Source organism: Tupaia chinensis, unplaced genomic scaffold (assembly GCF_000334495.1).
Source record: "Tupaia chinensis unplaced genomic scaffold, TupChi_1.0 Scaffold000322_1, whole genome shotgun sequence".
In the NCBI taxonomy this organism is placed as follows: Eukaryota; Metazoa; Chordata; class Mammalia; order Scandentia; family Tupaiidae; genus Tupaia; species Tupaia belangeri.
The window spans coordinates 4,571,388-4,588,340 of NW_006159816.1; the positions used below are offsets into that span (position 1 = coordinate 4,571,388).

General features: G+C 39.6%; 1 protein-coding gene across 1 annotated transcript in view; it reads left to right on the forward strand.

Annotated features, from left to right (window-relative positions):
- TTN (titin) overlaps positions 1-16,953 on the forward strand; it is a 306,431-nt gene that overhangs the window by 232,745 nt on the left and 56,733 nt on the right. The window contains 24 exon segments of the mRNA XM_027773115.1: positions 28-336; positions 452-733; positions 836-1,135; positions 1,221-1,514; positions 1,607-4,573; positions 4,878-5,198; positions 5,298-5,582; positions 5,666-5,965; positions 6,742-7,044; positions 7,607-7,882; positions 7,986-8,285; positions 8,388-8,690; positions 9,011-9,310; positions 10,469-10,756; positions 11,175-11,471; positions 11,558-11,860; positions 11,972-12,277; positions 13,422-13,709; positions 13,801-14,091; positions 14,182-14,469; positions 14,631-15,218; positions 15,308-15,412; positions 16,332-16,529; positions 16,636-16,932. Of these exon segments, the coding sequence (XP_027628916.1) occupies positions 28-336; positions 452-733; positions 836-1,135; positions 1,221-1,514; positions 1,607-4,573; positions 4,878-5,198; positions 5,298-5,582; positions 5,666-5,965; positions 6,742-7,044; positions 7,607-7,882; positions 7,986-8,285; positions 8,388-8,690; positions 9,011-9,310; positions 10,469-10,756; positions 11,175-11,471; positions 11,558-11,860; positions 11,972-12,277; positions 13,422-13,709; positions 13,801-14,091; positions 14,182-14,469; positions 14,631-15,218; positions 15,308-15,412; positions 16,332-16,529; positions 16,636-16,932 (9,789 nt within the window).

Genomic DNA, 16,953 nt, shown 5'->3' on the forward strand with positions numbered 1-16,953 from the left:
TTTTTTTTTTTTTTTTTTTTTTTGTAGCTAAACCAAGTCCTCCTATTAATCCTGAAGCAATAGATACAACATGTAACTCAGTTGATCTAACTTGGCAGCCACCACGTCATGATGGTGGGAGCAAAATTCTGGGTTATATTGTTGAGTACCAGAAAGTTGGAGATGAAGAGTGGAGAAGAGCCAATCACACTCCTGAGTCATGTCCTGAAACTAAGTATAAAGTCACAGGTCTTCGGGATGGCCAAACGTATAAGTTCAGGGTGCTAGCAGTCAATGAAGCTGGTGAGTCAGATCCAGCTCATGTTCCAGAGCCAGTTCTAGTAAAAGATAGACTCGGTGAGTAAAATGTTCTCAACTGCATCTGGAAGGAAAATGGGTGTCTGATTGTTTATTTTTAATTGCAGTATGCATCAGTAAGTCAAATCTGAACAGATTGTTCTCTTTATTCTAGAACCCCCTGACCTCATTCTTGATGCCAACATGGCAAGAGAACAACACATTAAGGTTGGTGATACTCTAAGACTTAGTGCCATCATCAAAGGAGTGCCATTCCCAAAAGTAACTTGGAAAAAAGAAGACAGAGAGGCTCCAACCAAAGCAAGAATTGATGTTACTCCAGTTGGTAGCAAGCTTGAAATTCGTAATGCTGCCCATGAAGATGGTGGAATTTATTCCTTAACAGTGGAGAATCCAGCTGGTTCAAAAACTGTCTCAGTAAAAGTACTTGTATTAGGTAAGCAGTTAATACTTGTGCTATTAAAAACAAATTTAGATACATCTGACCTCTTATGTTGATTAAATCACTTATATATCACTATTATGTAACACTTTCCAGATAAACCTGGGCCACCTAGAGATCTGGAAGTCAGTGAAATTAGGAAGGATTCTTGTTACCTTACTTGGAAAGAACCACTGGATGATGGCGGTTCTGTTGTCACAAATTACGTGGTTGAGAGGAGAGATGTTGCCAGTGCCCAGTGGTCACCTCTTTCAACTACATCCAAGAAAAAGAGTCATTTGGCTAAACATCTTAATGAAGGCAGTCAATATCTCTTCCGAGTAGCTGCTGAGAACCAATATGGACGTGGTCCTTTTGTTGAAACACCTAAACCCATCAAGGCTCTGGATCCTCTCCGTAAGTTTCTTTCTCTGGATACAAAATATTGTCTGACTGTCTTTGGGAATATTACAAACTCATCTTATCTTCTTCTTTTAAAAAGATCCCCCAGGGCCACCAAAGGACCTACACCATGTAGATGTTGACAAAACCGAAGTCTCCCTCGTTTGGAATAAGCCCGATCGTGATGGTGGCTCTCCAATCACTGGATATTTGGTGGAGTATCAAGAAGAAGGCACTCAGGACTGGATTAAGTTCAAGACTGTGACAAACTTAGAATGTGTTGTTACTGGACTACAACAAGGAAAGACCTATAGATTCCGTGTAAAAGCCGAAAATATTGTGGGTCTTAGTCTCCCTGACACAACCATCCCAATAGAATGCCAAGAAAAATTAGGTGATTGTTGATTGAAATTATTATTTTATTTCCTCTTTGTATTATTCATATTCTGAAAATCAAAATCTAATTTTCTCATGTTTACTTTTCAGTGCCTCCATCTGTAGAGCTAGATGTGAAATTAATCGAAGGCCTTGTGGTCAAAGCGGGCACTACCGTCAGATTCCCTGCTATCATAAAAGGTGTACCTGTTCCTACTGCAAAGTGGACAACTGATGGGAGTGAGATTAAAACAGATGAACACTACACAGTTGAAAGTGACAGTTTCTCATCTGTACTTACCATTAAGAACTGCTTAAGGAGAGACACTGGGGAATATCAAATCACAGTTTCCAATGCAGCTGGTAGCAAAACAGTACCAGTACATCTCACTGTTCTTGATGTTCCTGGTCCACCAACAGGACCTATTAATATTCTGGATGTTACCCCTGAACACATGACTATTTCATGGCTGCCACCTAAGGATGATGGAGGAAGCCCTGTGATAAATTACATTGTTGAGAAACAAGATACAAGAAAAGGCACATGGGGTGTTGTCTCTTCGGGAAGCAGTAAGACAAAGCTGAAAATCCCACATCTGCAGAAGGGCTGTGAATATATTTTCCGAGTTAGAGCAGAGAATAAGATGGGTGTTGGTCCTCCTCTTGACTCCATACCTACTGTTGCTAAACATAAGTTTAGTCCTCCGTCTCCTCCTGGTAAACCAGTGGTTACTGACATTACTGAAAATGCTGCAACAGTGTCTTGGACCCTGCCAAAATCTGATGGTGGGAGCCCAATAACTGGTTATTATGTGGAGCGTCGAGAAATAACTGGCAAGTGGGTGAGGGTCAACAAAACACCTATAGCTGACCTGAAGTTTAGAGTGACTGGACTCTATGAGGGAAACACATATGAGTTTAGGGTTTTTGCTGAAAATCTGGCAGGACTAAGCAATCCATCTCCAAGTTCTGACCCTATCAAAGCTTGCCGGCCCATCAAGCCACCTGGACCTCCTATTAATCCTAAACTGAAAGACAAGAGCAGAGAATCAGCAGACTTGGTATGGACAAAGCCTCTCAGTGATGGTGGCAGCCCCATTCTAGGATATGTCGTGGAATGTCAGAAACCTGGCACAGCACAGTGGAACAGGATTAATAAAGATGAACTCATTAGGCAATGTGCCTTTAGGGTACCTGGGTTGATTGAAGGAAATGAGTACAGATTCCGTATAAAGGCAGCTAATATTGTTGGAGAGGGAGAACCAAGAGAACTAGCAGAATCTGTAATTGCAAAAGACATCCTTCATCCTCCAGAAGTAGAACTTGATGTTACTTGTCGTGATGTTATTACCGTAAGAGTGGGTCAGACGATCCGCATTCTTGCTCGCGTCAAAGGCAGACCTGAACCAGACATAACTTGGTCTAAGGAAGGCAAAGTATTAGTCAAAGAAAAGCGAGTTGACATAACTCATGATCTACCTCGTGTTGAGTTACAAATTAAAGATGCTGTTAGAGCTGACCATGGCAAGTATATTATCTCAGCTAAGAACAGTAGTGGGCATGCCCAAGGTTCGGCCATTGTTAATGTCCTTGACAGACCTGGACCTTGCCAGAATTTGAAGGTCACTAATGTGACCAAAGAGAACTGTACAATTTCTTGGGAAAACCCACTAGATAATGGTGGCTCAGAAATAACAAATTTCATAGTAGAGTATCGCAAACCAAACCAGAAAGGCTGGTCAATTGTTGCTTCAGATGTCACTAAGCGATTAATCAAGGCCAACCTTTTAGCCAACAATGAATACTATTTCCGAGTTTGTGCAGAGAATAAAGTAGGTGTTGGACCGACCATTGAAACAAAAACTCCAATTCTGGCTATTAACCCTATTGATAGACCAGGTGAGCCTGAAAACCTTCATATTGCTGATAAAGGGAAGACATTTGTCTATCTAAAGTGGCGGCGGCCTGATTATGATGGTGGCAGCCCAAATCTATCGTATCATGTTGAAAGAAGACTGAAGGGCTCTACTGACTGGGAGAGAGTACATAAAGGAAGCATTAAAGAAACCCACTACATGGTTGACAAATGTGTTGAAAACCAGATTTATGAGTTCAGAGTACAAACAAAGAATGAAGGTGGAGAAAGTGATTGGGTAAAGACAGAGGAAGTTGTTGTGAAGGAAGACTTACAAAAACCTGTACTTGACCTGAAATTAAGTGGGGTGCTAACTGTCAAAGCAGGGGAAACTATTAGACTTGAGGCAGGAGTTAGAGGCAAACCATTTCCAGAGGTTTCATGGGTCAAGGACAAAGATGCTACAGACTTAACAAGATCACCAAGGGTCAAGATCGACACAAGTGGTGACTCATCAAAATTTACCCTTACAAAAGCAAAACGAAGCGATGGTGGTAAATATGTAATTACAGCAACTAACACAGCTGGCAGTTTTGTGGCCTATGCTACTGTCAATGTTTTAGATAAACCTGGTCCTGTAAGAAATCTGAAAATTGCTGATGTGTCCAGTGATAGGTGTACTATTCGCTGGGACCCACCAGAAGATGACGGGGGATGTGAAATCCAAAATTATATTCTAGAAAAGTGTGAGACCAAAAGGATGGTTTGGTCTACTTATTCTGCTACAGTTTTGACACCCGGTGCTACAGTAACACGTCTTATAGAAGGAAATGAATATATTTTCAGAGTCCGTGCAGAAAATAAAATAGGCACAGGGCCTCCAACAGAAAGTAAACCAATCATAGCAAAAACCAAATATGATAGACCTGGTCGCCCTGATCCCCCAGAAGTCACTAAAGTAAGCAAAGAAGAGATGACTGTGGTTTGGAGTCCACCTGAGTATGATGGTGGCAAGTCTATCACAGGATACTACTTGGAGAAAAAGGAAAAACATGGAACACGTTGGGTCCCGGTTAACAAGAGTGCAATCCCTGAGAGACGTATGAAAGTACAGAATCTCCTCCCAGATCATGAATATCAGTTCCGCGTCAAGGCAGAAAATGAAATTGGAATTGGAGAACCAAGCTTGCCATCGAGACCAGTAGTGGCGAAAGATCCAATAGGTAGGTTGTTCTTGGTTTTTCTGATATTACACCACTCTCAACCTCATGCACAGAGATATTAGATAAACGACTTAAATCCATAACATCAAAACTTTATTTGAACCAATATTTCTACAAATAGTCTTTTTACCAAATCATCTAAGAGGTACAAACAACAGCAGAACTCTATGATTATGAAAGATAATAATTGAAAAATGGAATGATCTTTGATTAGTTTCAAGTTGACCAGATAAAATTACACATTAAAGTATCACTAATAGTAGTTAACCACGTGTACATTTATTTTTGTATAATTTATTTTCAGAACCACCTGGTCCACCAACCAATCTCAAAGTGGTTGACACAACAAAAAGTTCCATAACTCTTGGGTGGGGAAAACCAGTCTATGATGGCGGTGCACCGATAATTGGATATGTTGTGGAAATGAGACCAAAAAAGCCTGATACTTCCCCTGACGAGGGCTGGAAAAGGTGCAATGCTGCAGCACAACTTGTTCGCATGGAATTCACTGTTACCAGCCTGGATGAAAACCAGGAATACGAATTCAGGGTGTGTGCTCAAAATCAAGTTGGCATTGGACGCCCTGCAGAACTAAAGGAAGCTATCAAACCTAAAGAAATACTAGGCAAGTCCCTTCTTTACCCCTGATTCATTCATACTTCATTTCTCATGTGAGTTTCCCACGTTCTGAAAAGTCAACTAATGGCCTGAATTCTATTTGCAGAACCTCCAGAGATTGATTTGGATGCCAGCATGAGAAAACTGGTCACAGTGAGAGCAGGATGCCCTATTCGACTATTTGCCATAATAAGAGGGCGACCAGCCCCTAAAGTCACTTGGCGAAAAGTGGGTATTGATAATGTGGTCAGAAAAGGACAAGTTGATCTGGTTGACACTATGGCCTTCCTTGTCATCCCCGATTCTACTCGTGATGACTCAGGAAAATACTCCTTAACTCTTGTGAATCCAGCAGGAGAAAAGGCCGTGTTTGTGAATGTCAGAGTATTAGGTAGGTTGCTAAGCTGCTTCTTCCCCCTTCGAAAATGAATTAGTAATGATGCTGAGGAAACATGATTTTGTGGTTCTTTGCAGATACTCCTGGACCTGTGTCTGATTTAAAAGTTTCAGATGTCACTAAAACATCATGCCATGTGTCCTGGGCCCCTCCTGAAAATGATGGTGGGAGCCAAGTGACACATTATATTGTAGAGAAACGTGAGGCAGAAAGAAAGACGTGGTCAACAGTTACCCCAGAAGTTAAGAAAACAAGCTTCAACGTAACTAATCTTGTCCCTGGGAATGAGTATTTCTTCAGAGTAACTGCTGTCAATGAGTATGGGCCTGGTGTCCCAACAGACGTCCCCAAACCAGTGCTTGCCTCAGATCCTCTGAGTGAGTAATATTCATTCTTCCTCCTTTAAACTGTGGTCCCCAAGGTCCAGATAGCAATACCATTTGAATATACTACTGAGAGGGATTTAATTTGCCAAAACCCACACAGTACAATAAGTATCTAACTCACTCAAAAAATATTATTTTTATTTTTTATTTACATTTAATCACTATACATCTTTAGCATGAACAATTTTTCCCAGCATGGACACAGTGTATATTAGTCAAGTCAAAGACATTACTATATACATTATTATCAACAGATAAATTTTCACTATTAAACGTTTCATCTGGGGACCAGCAGATGGTGTAATGGTTATGTCACTGGACTCCCAAGTAGTCGACCATGGTTCAAGTCCCAGACTAGGTGATTTAAACTCATGCAGGGCGTGTGTACATGCATGCCCAAGATCCTGAAAGGAGAATGGAGGAGAAGGGATTGCAGTGTGGCCATCCCTCCTGAGTGGTGATTTCTCATTTTCTGTCTTCTCTGTCTCTGTCTTTCTGGTTCAAGCACACACCCTATAGCAAAAACCTATCCAAAAAGAAAAAGACAAAAAAAAAAAACCTGTTTGTCTTCTTCCCTGATCCCCTCCCTTCCACATGAAAGATTTTTTTGATTTGCTTCATCTTGGCATTTTTACTGTCAACATCCTTAACTACAGACTCTATATACTTTGAAGCAAATGACATACTAAAACTCTTACATACATTAACAAAAATAATTTGAGTGTGTTACCTAGATAATTTTCATAATCATACTTTTCTTCACTTAGGTGAGCCGGATCCCCCAAGGAAAGTAGAAGTGACTGAAATGACAAAGAACAGCGCTGCACTAGCCTGGCTTCCTCCTCTACGTGACGGAGGTGCTAAAATTGATGGCTACATCATTAGTTACAGAGAAGAAGACCAGCCTGCAGATCGTTGGACAGAGTACTCAGTGGTAAAAGACCTCAGCCTTGTCGTCACTGGCCTAAAGGAAGGAAAGAAATATAAATTCAGAGTAGCAGCCAGAAATGCTGTTGGGGTCAGTTTGCCAAGAGAAACTGAAGGAGTATACGAAGCCAAGGAACAACTGTGTAAGTAGTCATTGCTTCATTTATAGCATGTGATTAAAGTTTATTCAAAAAAATTTTTTGCCATATAAAGATTTCTCCCTGAGGAATCTAGTCCAAGAAATATTTGAAAAACAGTGGAGAACATTTTGGGCCCACAATACTTAGTAAATAAACTTTAATTTAATAAAATTATTTTATTTAATTTTTTTGTATTTATTTATTTATTTTTAATTGGACCAGAGAGGGACAGAGTGAGAGAGAAAGGGTAAGCGAGAAAAAGCAAGCTACCAGGTCCAGGACTCAAACCACGGTTTAGTCATGTGAGAGTCCATTCAACCAGCATACCACCAGCTGGTCCCAATAAACTTTAATTTTAAAAAGATGGACCTACCTTTCTTAAGAGTGCTATACTCTGTTATTTCATTATTTTTTAAAATGTTGGCTGGGATGAAAACATTCATTTGAATCTTCTTATGGGTTGCAAACCACAATTTAAAAAACACCAGCATAGTTCAACACCAGAAGAGCTTTAACCACTCCCCACCACCTCCCCACAATTAATGTGTTTTCACCTTGCTTTCAGTGCCACCAAAGATCCTCATGCCAGAACAAATTACTATTAAAGCTGGGAAGAAGCTCCGAATTGAAGCCCATGTGTATGGAAAGCCTCATCCCATCTGTAAATGGAAAAAAGGAGAAGATGAAGTTGTCACATCCAGTCACCTGGCAGTGCATAAAGCAGACAATTCTTCAATTCTAATCATAAAAGATGTTACTAGGAAAGACAGTGGTTACTATAGCCTCACAGCAGAGAACAGTTCTGGGACAGACACTCAGAAAATCAAGGTTATAGTCATGGGTAAGTTAAGCATCAGACAGATGACACCTGAAATTTGAAGACCAAAAACATTTTTCCCTATCACATCCCTGTGCTTACATTCTTTTCCTCTTGGTTCATGCAGATGCCCCTGGGCCTCCTCAGCCTCCATTTGACATCACTGATATAGATGCCGATGCTTGCTCCCTGTCATGGCACATTCCTCTGGAGGATGGTGGCAGTAACATCACCAATTATATAGTGGAGAAATGTGATGTAAGCCGTGGTGATTGGGTCACAGCTCTAGCTTCAGTCACGAAAACTTCCTGCCGGATTGGAAAGCTGATTCCAGGCCAGGAGTATATTTTCCGGGTCCGTGCTGAAAATCGATTTGGCATTTCAGAGCCTCTCACATCTCCAAAGATGCTTGCTAAGTTCCCATTTGGTATGCTTTTTTTTTTTTTCTTTTTTGAGGAAAAAAATTATGTTTTCTTTCTACCTTGTTACTTAAAGTAAAAACTGACATTTCCCTTGTCGTCTTCACCAGATGTTCCTAGTGAACCAAAGAACGCACGTGTCACCAAAGTCAACAAAGACTGCATATTTGTTAAATGGGACAGACCAGACAGTGACGGAGGAAGCCCCATTACTGGCTATCTGATTGAACGCAAAGAAAGAAACAGTTTGCTCTGGGTGAAAGCTAATGATACTCTTGTCCGATCAACTGAGTATCCTTGTGCCGGTCTTGTGGAAGGTCTTGAGTATTCATTCAGAATCTATGCCCTGAACAAAGCTGGATCCAGTCCACCCAGCAAACCAACAGAATATGTAACTGCAAGAATGCCAGTTGGTAAAGAAGGGTTTTTGTTTGTTTGTTTATTTGTTTTAGTGTTATGGGGGCACACTTAAATGTTGGAGTCTGAAGATTATTACTTCCATTCAAGGGTATGGCCTCTCTCTCTCTCTCACCATAAAAATGTGCCACATATAATTTTCTTGTAACGCACATCAAAGACTCAAAAGTACATGCTAGTTTAATAATTATTAAAATGGGTTGATTGTTATCTGTTAAGCTTATCACTTAGCTTCAGGGTATAATCTGAAATATGGAAATTTTAAACTTCCGCTAGTAAGATAAATGCTGAAAATACATACTTCTTTTGGCTTTAGATCCTCCTGGGAAGCCTGAAGTTATTGATGTTACAAAGAATACTGTATCACTCATCTGGGCCCGTCCAAAGCATGATGGAGGCAGCAAAATTATTGGCTATTTTGTCGAAGCTTGCAAACTTCCTGGTGATAAGTGGGTTCGGTGCAATACATCACCTCACCAGATTCCCCAGGAAGAGTACACAGCTACTGGCTTAGAAGAGAACGCTCAGTATCAATTCAGAGCCATTGCCAGGACAGCAGTAAACATTAGCCAGCCTTCTGAACCTTCTGATCCAGTGACTATTGCTGCAGAAAATGGTAAGATGCTGTTGAGTATTACAGACAAAAACATTACAGCATTTGTGATGTTCATGTCTCTTAATAAAAAACTAAATCTTGAACCAGCCAGTGGCATAGTTAACATGGCTGGATTCCACATGGCTTACTGAATGGCAGCTTGAAAACATGCTGGGCACATGTGTGTGTATGCCCAAAACCCCAAGAGGAGAATGGAGGAGAAGGGACTGCGGCATGTCCATCTCTGCTGGTGGTTGCTTTCTCACTACCACCTCCTCTGTCTCTCTCTCTCTGGAGTGCCCCAGGGCAAATTTAAAACAATAACAACAACAAATTAACAAACTCTGCAGTGATAACACATACCTGAAGAATCTGTTATCATGTCCAATACCAAATATCGAGAACAACAAAAATAAAAACTAAAAAACTAAATCTATACCTATGGGAAAAAAGAGAATGATAGGTACTTCATAAGCAGACATTAAAAAATATGATATGGAAAATCTTAAAAATCTGCTAAAGTATAAAGCATAATACAAAAATATGAGGACTACATAATTTCAACAGTGCACATATGTAGAAAGATGACAAAGAAATGTATCAAAATGACAATAGTGAAAATGTGGGAGTATTGAAATTATGGATAATAGTTCTTTTTTTTCTTTATACTTTCATCATTATCAGATTTCTACTTTAAACTTGTATTTCTTTTATAATGAATATAGTACTTTTAAAAATGGTATTTTAGTAATTACCAGAGGCTTGTGGGTAGAAGTAGATAGGGATAGGTAAAGGGGAGATATCGGTAAAAGATATAAATTTTTTCAGGTAGAGGAATAGGAATAAGTTTTAGTGGTGACAACAGTTAAAACAATGTATTCTATGTTTCAAAATTGCTAAAAGAGTAGATTTTTAAATGTTTTACCACAAAAAAGTGAGGAGAACATGAGGTGACAGCTATGTTATTTACTTTTTAAATCATTCCACAATGCATACATATATCAAAATACCATTGTACTCATAAATATATACAATTATTATATGTCTGTTTAAATTTTTTTTTTAAATTCAAATCCTGTTCTTGAAAGAGACAGAGCATATGAATTCCTCAGTATGGCTGATAACCATTATATAACAAAGCTTTGCCTATATTTAGTTTTTTCATTTTATTTCTTCCAGTTCCTCCCAGGATAGACCTGAGTGTGGCTATGAAATCTTTGCTCACTGTGAAAGCTGGAACTAATGTCTGCTTAGATGCTACTGTTTTTGGCAAACCAATGCCCACGGTTTCCTGGAAGAAAGAAGGTACACTGCTCAAGCCCACAGAAGGCATCAAGATGGACATGAAGAGGAACCTGTGCACCTTGGAGCTGTTCAGTGTGAACCGGAAAGACTCTGGAGACTACACCATTACTGCTGAAAACTCAAGTGGTTCCAAATCTGCCACCATTAAGCTTAAAGTGTTAGGTAACTAATCCACTGAATTAGAATCCCTTATTTTACTTTAAGTAATGGGATTTAAATAGGATTTATAAGACAATATGAGAGAAAAGATACATATCTTAATGTATATTTCCTAAACATAGAATTATTCTTATCAGAGAACAGTAGTGTTTTAGAGCTGAAAAAAAGTTATTACAGATCACATATTCCAGTTACCTAATTTTACATATGAGGAAACTAAGATTGAAAAATTAAGTGACTTCTCTGTCATATAGGGAATTAATGACAACATAAAGACCACAAATGCTATTTTAGTAGTTACCAGAGGCTTGCGGGTAGAAGCAGACAGGGATGGGTAAAGGTCTCCAGACCTCCACTCTATAGTCATACCCCAGTCCACATGTGTTAGTGAAAGACTTCAATTTATTCCTTATTCTTCCAGATAAGCCAGGTCCTCCAGCATCTGTTAAAATCAACAAAATGTATTCAGATCGTGCAATGCTTTCTTGGGAACCTCCTCTTGAAGATGGAGGCTCAGAAATCACCAACTATATTGTTGACAAGCGTGAAACAAGTAGGCCTAACTGGGCTCAAGTCTCTGCTACTGTGCCCATCACCAGCTGCAGTGTGGAGAAACTTATAGAGGGCCATGAATATCAGTTCCGTATTTGTGCTGAAAATAAATATGGAGTGGGTGATCCAATCTTCACTGAACCAGCAATTGCTAAAAACCCATATGGTAGGAACATTTTCCTGTGGTTTTTCATTTTGCTTTTTAAATATTACTTTTCAGTTTAGGAAATTAACTTTTCCATCAATCTGCAGACCCGCCAGGACGCTGTGATCCTCCTGTTATTAGCAACATAACCAAAGATCACATGACAGTCAGCTGGAAACCACCAGCAGACGATGGTGGCTCACCCATCACTGGCTATTTGCTTGAAAAGCGGGAAACACAAGCAGTTAACTGGACTAAGGTGAACAGAAAGCCCGTTATAGAAAGAACAATCAAAGCAACAGGTCTCCAAGAAGGTACCGAATATGAGTTCCGAGTTACAGCTATAAATAAAGCTGGACCAGGCAAACCCAGTGATGCCTCCAAAGCTGCTTATGCTCAGGATCCTCAGTGTAAGTTTTCATGAAAGAGTCTCATGTCCTGTGTTATAATCAGCATTAAACAAACAGGATTAATGTAAGAAAAATTTCGTGTAAGAAAAATTTTCTATTATTTATCCTCAGATCCTCCTGGCCCACCGGCTTTCCCTAAAGTATATGATACAACTCATAGCTCTGTGAGCATATCTTGGGGCAAGCCCGCCTATGACGGTGGTAGCCCTATCATTGGTTATCTTGTTGAAGTGAAACGAGCTGACTCGGACAACTGGGTAAGGTGCAATTTACCACAGAAGCTACAGAAAACACGCTTCGAAGTTACTGGCTTGATGGAAAACACTGAATATCAGTTCCGAGTGTATGCCGTTAATAAGATTGGATATAGTGATCCCAGTGATGTGCCAGATAAACACTTCCCCAAGGACATCTTAAGTAAGTAGTACCAGGAGAAATATTCAGGGCATTTCTTTCAATAGAGTTTTAAGAGGGAAACTAGAACTCCCTTGGGTAGATTTATTTATTTACAGTCTTTAGAGTTGGCAATTCCAGAGGTATACTTTGGAAGAGTTGGGTTGATACTTCATGGTATTATATAACGAGCCAAATGGAATGTAAAGTGGTTTGCAGTTTTGAAAAGCTTTTCACATATACATGAGAATTTCATGTCTTCAAAAGAATTTGTAATGTAGAAAATGTATGATGAGAGTAAATAGCTCTTTCTCTTAAACTAGGAGTGAACTATTTATCATTCTTATGGTTTTTATTTTTTCTTCCACCACTCCCCCACCCCATGTGTAATTGCTAGGTTCTCTATCTTATATCCCTTTTCCCTATTTCTTTCTTTCATTTTTAATGCTATTGGGCACATACACTCACTAGAGAGAAACAGAGAGAGAGAGGAAAAGTGAGAAAGTATCCCCCCAGAGAAGAGGGTTTCACTGCACTCCCTTCACCTCCATTCTCTTCCTGAGATATGGGGCATGCATGTACCCAGAAGTTTTTCAAGCCACCAGGTTAGAGACTCAAACGGCACAGTCAGTCATGTGGGATCCAGTTGCTTTAATCATCACACCACCAGCTGGTCCACTTCTCCCTAGTTCTTCTATTCATTTATTCTCCATAGTTCTTTTCTCCATTATTTTAATTATGTGATATATTTCAATGCTATGTACTTTTCTTCCTAAAATGAAATAATGACAAGAGTCAGAACATGTGGCAGAGTGTATTCATGAATATACAAAAGAAAAAAGACAAGAACGGAAGAGAGCTAAGGACCAATCATCTACTTTTTCTTAATATATGTGAGTTTGAGAGTATGTAAGACTCAAGGAAGGAGGTACAGATAGATCATCCAGGGAAAACTTGGTTGAGTCGAAAGCATATTGGAAGGTTGAAAGATCAATAATTGATAAAGATTATTTAAATCATTCTGATGATGATATTAAGTATGTTCTAAAGGACAAGAAATAGGTCCTAGAAAAGAAACGTATTTTAGGAGCAGTAAGGCCTATCCTTGGAAATACATTTGACCATTAAACTTTATTACTTTAACTTTCTTCACCCCAACATTGAACAGTTCCACCAGAGGGAGAACTTGATGCCGATTTAAGGAAAACACTCATATTGCGTGCTGGGGTTACCATGAGACTGTACGTACCAGTGAAAGGACGTCCACCTCCAAAGATTACTTGGTCTAAACCAAATGTCAATCTAAGAGAAAGGATTGGACTGGACATAAAGTCCACTGACTTTGACACTTTCCTGCGCTGTGAAAATGTGAACAAATATGATGCAGGAAAATATATCTTGACCTTGGAGAATAGCTGTGGTAAAAAGGAATATACCATTGTCGTGAAAGTACTTGGTAAGTCTATTTGAAAAAGAATACAATATGTTTTAAAATTTAGCTTATATATTTTTACATGCTTATTCCATTATTACCCACTATTCCTCAGATACACCTGGGCCACCTGTCAATGTGACTGTTAAGGAAATATCTAAAGATTCTGCTTACATCACCTGGGATCCTCCCATTATTGATGGTGGAAGCCCCATCATAAACTATGTGGTAGAGAAACGTGATGCGGAGAGGAAGTCCTGGTCTACTGTGACAACTGAGTGTCCCAAAACAAGCTTCAGAGTTTCTAACCTGGAGGAGGGAAAATCCTACTTCTTCAGGGTGTTTGCTGAAAACGAGTATGGCATTGGTGATCCTGGTGAAACACGTGATGCTGTCAAAGCTTCTGGTGAGCCAATGAGCTTCCACTTCATCACTTTGAATCACATTCTACCTTAGGTATCTAGGGCTTAGACTTATCATTTCTCCTTTGCTACAGAAACCCCTGGACCAGTTGTGGACCTGAAAGTGACATCTGTAACCAAGTCATCTTGTAGTATTGGCTGGAAAAAGCCTCGCAGTGATGGTGGAAGTAGAATTATCGGATACGTAGTCGATTTCCTGACTGAGGAAAATAAGTGGCAACGAGTTATGAAATCATTAAGCCTACAGTACTCCACAAAAGATTTGACTGAAGGGAAGGAATATACCTTCAGAGTGAGTGCTGAGAATGAAAATGGAGAAGGAACCCCAAGTGAAATCACTGTTGTGGCAAAGGATGATGTTGGTAAGCCTCTGCCCATACATCTTCGTTTTCCTTTTATCAACACTTCATTCCTGAGCTCTACTCACAGGCTTATTTATCAATCTTTTAAAAATGACAACCATTGGAAAAAGTTAATTGTCTGGCCTTTAAAATATCAATAATGTATATCTGCTGTTTTACAGTGGCTCCTGATCTCGACTTAAAGGATCTACCTGATTTGTGCTACTTGGCTAAAGAAAACAGCAACTTCCGGCTTAAGATCCCCATAAAAGGCAAGCCCGCTCCATCCGTATCCTGGAAGAAAGGGGAAGATCCTCTAGCAACAGACACAAGAGTCAGTGTTGAATCATCTGCAGTCAACACAACTCTTGTAGTATACGATTGCCAGAAATCTGATGCTGGAAAATACACAATCACACTTAAGAATGTTGCTGGCACCAAGGAAGGAACTCTGTCCATAAAAGTTGTTGGCAAGCCTGGCATTCCTACTGGCCCAATCAAATTTGATGAAGTCACTGCAGAAGCCATGACCTTAAAGTGGGGACCTCCAAAGGATGATGGAGGTTCTGAAATCACTAACTATATATTAGAGAAGAGAGATTCTGTGAACAACAAGTGGGTGACATGTGCCTCAGCTGTCCAGAAAACCACCTTTAGAGTAACCAGACTCCATGAGGGTATGGAATATACCTTCCGGGTCAGTGCTGAAAATAAATACGGTGTAGGAGAAGGTCTGAAATCGGAGCCAATTGTTGCTAAACATCCTTTTGGTAAGTGTCTCTAAGTCAGAAAACATAAAGCAAAACATGATTTTGAAGAGGTTCTTTATTACAAAGCTTGCATTATCTACTTTTCCTAGATGTGCCTGATGCTCCCCCACCTCCCAATATTGTGGATGTCAGACACGATTCAGTATCGCTAACTTGGACTGATCCCAGGAAAACCGGTGGCTCTCCAATTACAGGTATTTAGTTTGCTCTTATTCTATAGCTTTTATACCAATGTTCCTTCCAAATATTTCCCTGAAAACAAATAGAATGTGTGCTCCTTATTTAGCACTGTCTGCATATATAGTAATATATTTTTCTTTCAGTACATGTGCCTATTATTTAGTTTCATTGAAAACCTCCTAATGCAATTGTTATCTAAAAAATCTTCCTCAGTGATATCTATTTTTATAAGTTAAAACTGTTCAACAGGGGACCAGCAGATGGTGTTATGATTAAGTCACTGGACTCCCACAATTGGCCACAATTCAAGTGCTTGACACAGCAACTTAAAACTCATTCGGGGGGTTGGGGGCTGGGGGGGGCTCCCAGCAGGTGATGTGGTGGATCAGAATGCTGGATACCCACATGGCCAACCATGGTTTGAGTCCCAGACCTGGCAGATTGCTTTCTCGCTTTCCCTTTCTTTCTCTTTCTCTGTCTCTCTCTCCCCCCCGCCAACCCCATCAAATTAAAATAAATAAAGTTTTTTTAAAATTATTAAAAAAAAAAAAAAACAGACAAACAAAAACTCCTGCTGGGCACATGCCTAAGATCCTGAGAGAAGAATGGAAGAGAAGGGATTGCAGTGTGGTCATCCCTCCCTGGAGGGTGATGTCTCACTTTCTCTCTGTCTTTCTGGTGAGTGCACGTGCTGCATAACACAAATCTCTCTCTAAAAACAAAAACAAAGAAAAAGACAAAAACAAAACTGCTCAACAGAAGGCACAATGACTATTTATATTCCAAGAGTGGGGAAAAAGTGGCACTATACCTGGTATTAATCTGTTCAATATATCCATGTATAAATAATTTTGTCAAAATACATATGTATTTTAAAATCAGGCTATATTTATACTTTCTATCTAAACTGTTACAACACTGGGTCTTTTGTAGGGTATCATATTGAGTTCAAGGAAAGAAATAGCCTTTTATGGAAGCGAGCTAACAAGACTCCTATAAGGATGAAAGACTTTAAAGTGACGGGATTAACTGAAGGTCTTGAATATGAATTCCGAGTTATGGCAATCAATTTAGCAGGAGTGGGCAAGCCAAGCCTGCCATCAGAGCCAGTTGTGGCACTTGATCCAATTGGTAAGTCATTATAAAAAGACAAACACAGGTGCATCTTCTACATGAATATTCTGGCATTTGTTTGACTGTTGTGTGTGTGTTGTATTTTTTCTTTTTAATGCTTTAGATCCTCCTGGGAAACCTGAGGTTATTAATGTAACAAGGAATTCAGTCACACTTATTTGGACTGAACCCAAATATGATGGTGGCCATAAGTTAACTGGATATATAGTGGAGAAACGGGATCTACCTTCTAAATCTTGGATGAAAGCCAACCACGTTAATGTCCCAGACTGTGCCTTTACTGTAACTGACCTCGTTGAGGGTGGAAAATACGAATTCAGGATTAGAGCAAAGAATACAGCAGGTGCTATTAGTGCTCCATCAGAAAGTACGGGAACCATAATTTGCAAGGATGAATTTGGTAAGTTGATTTTACTTTTTA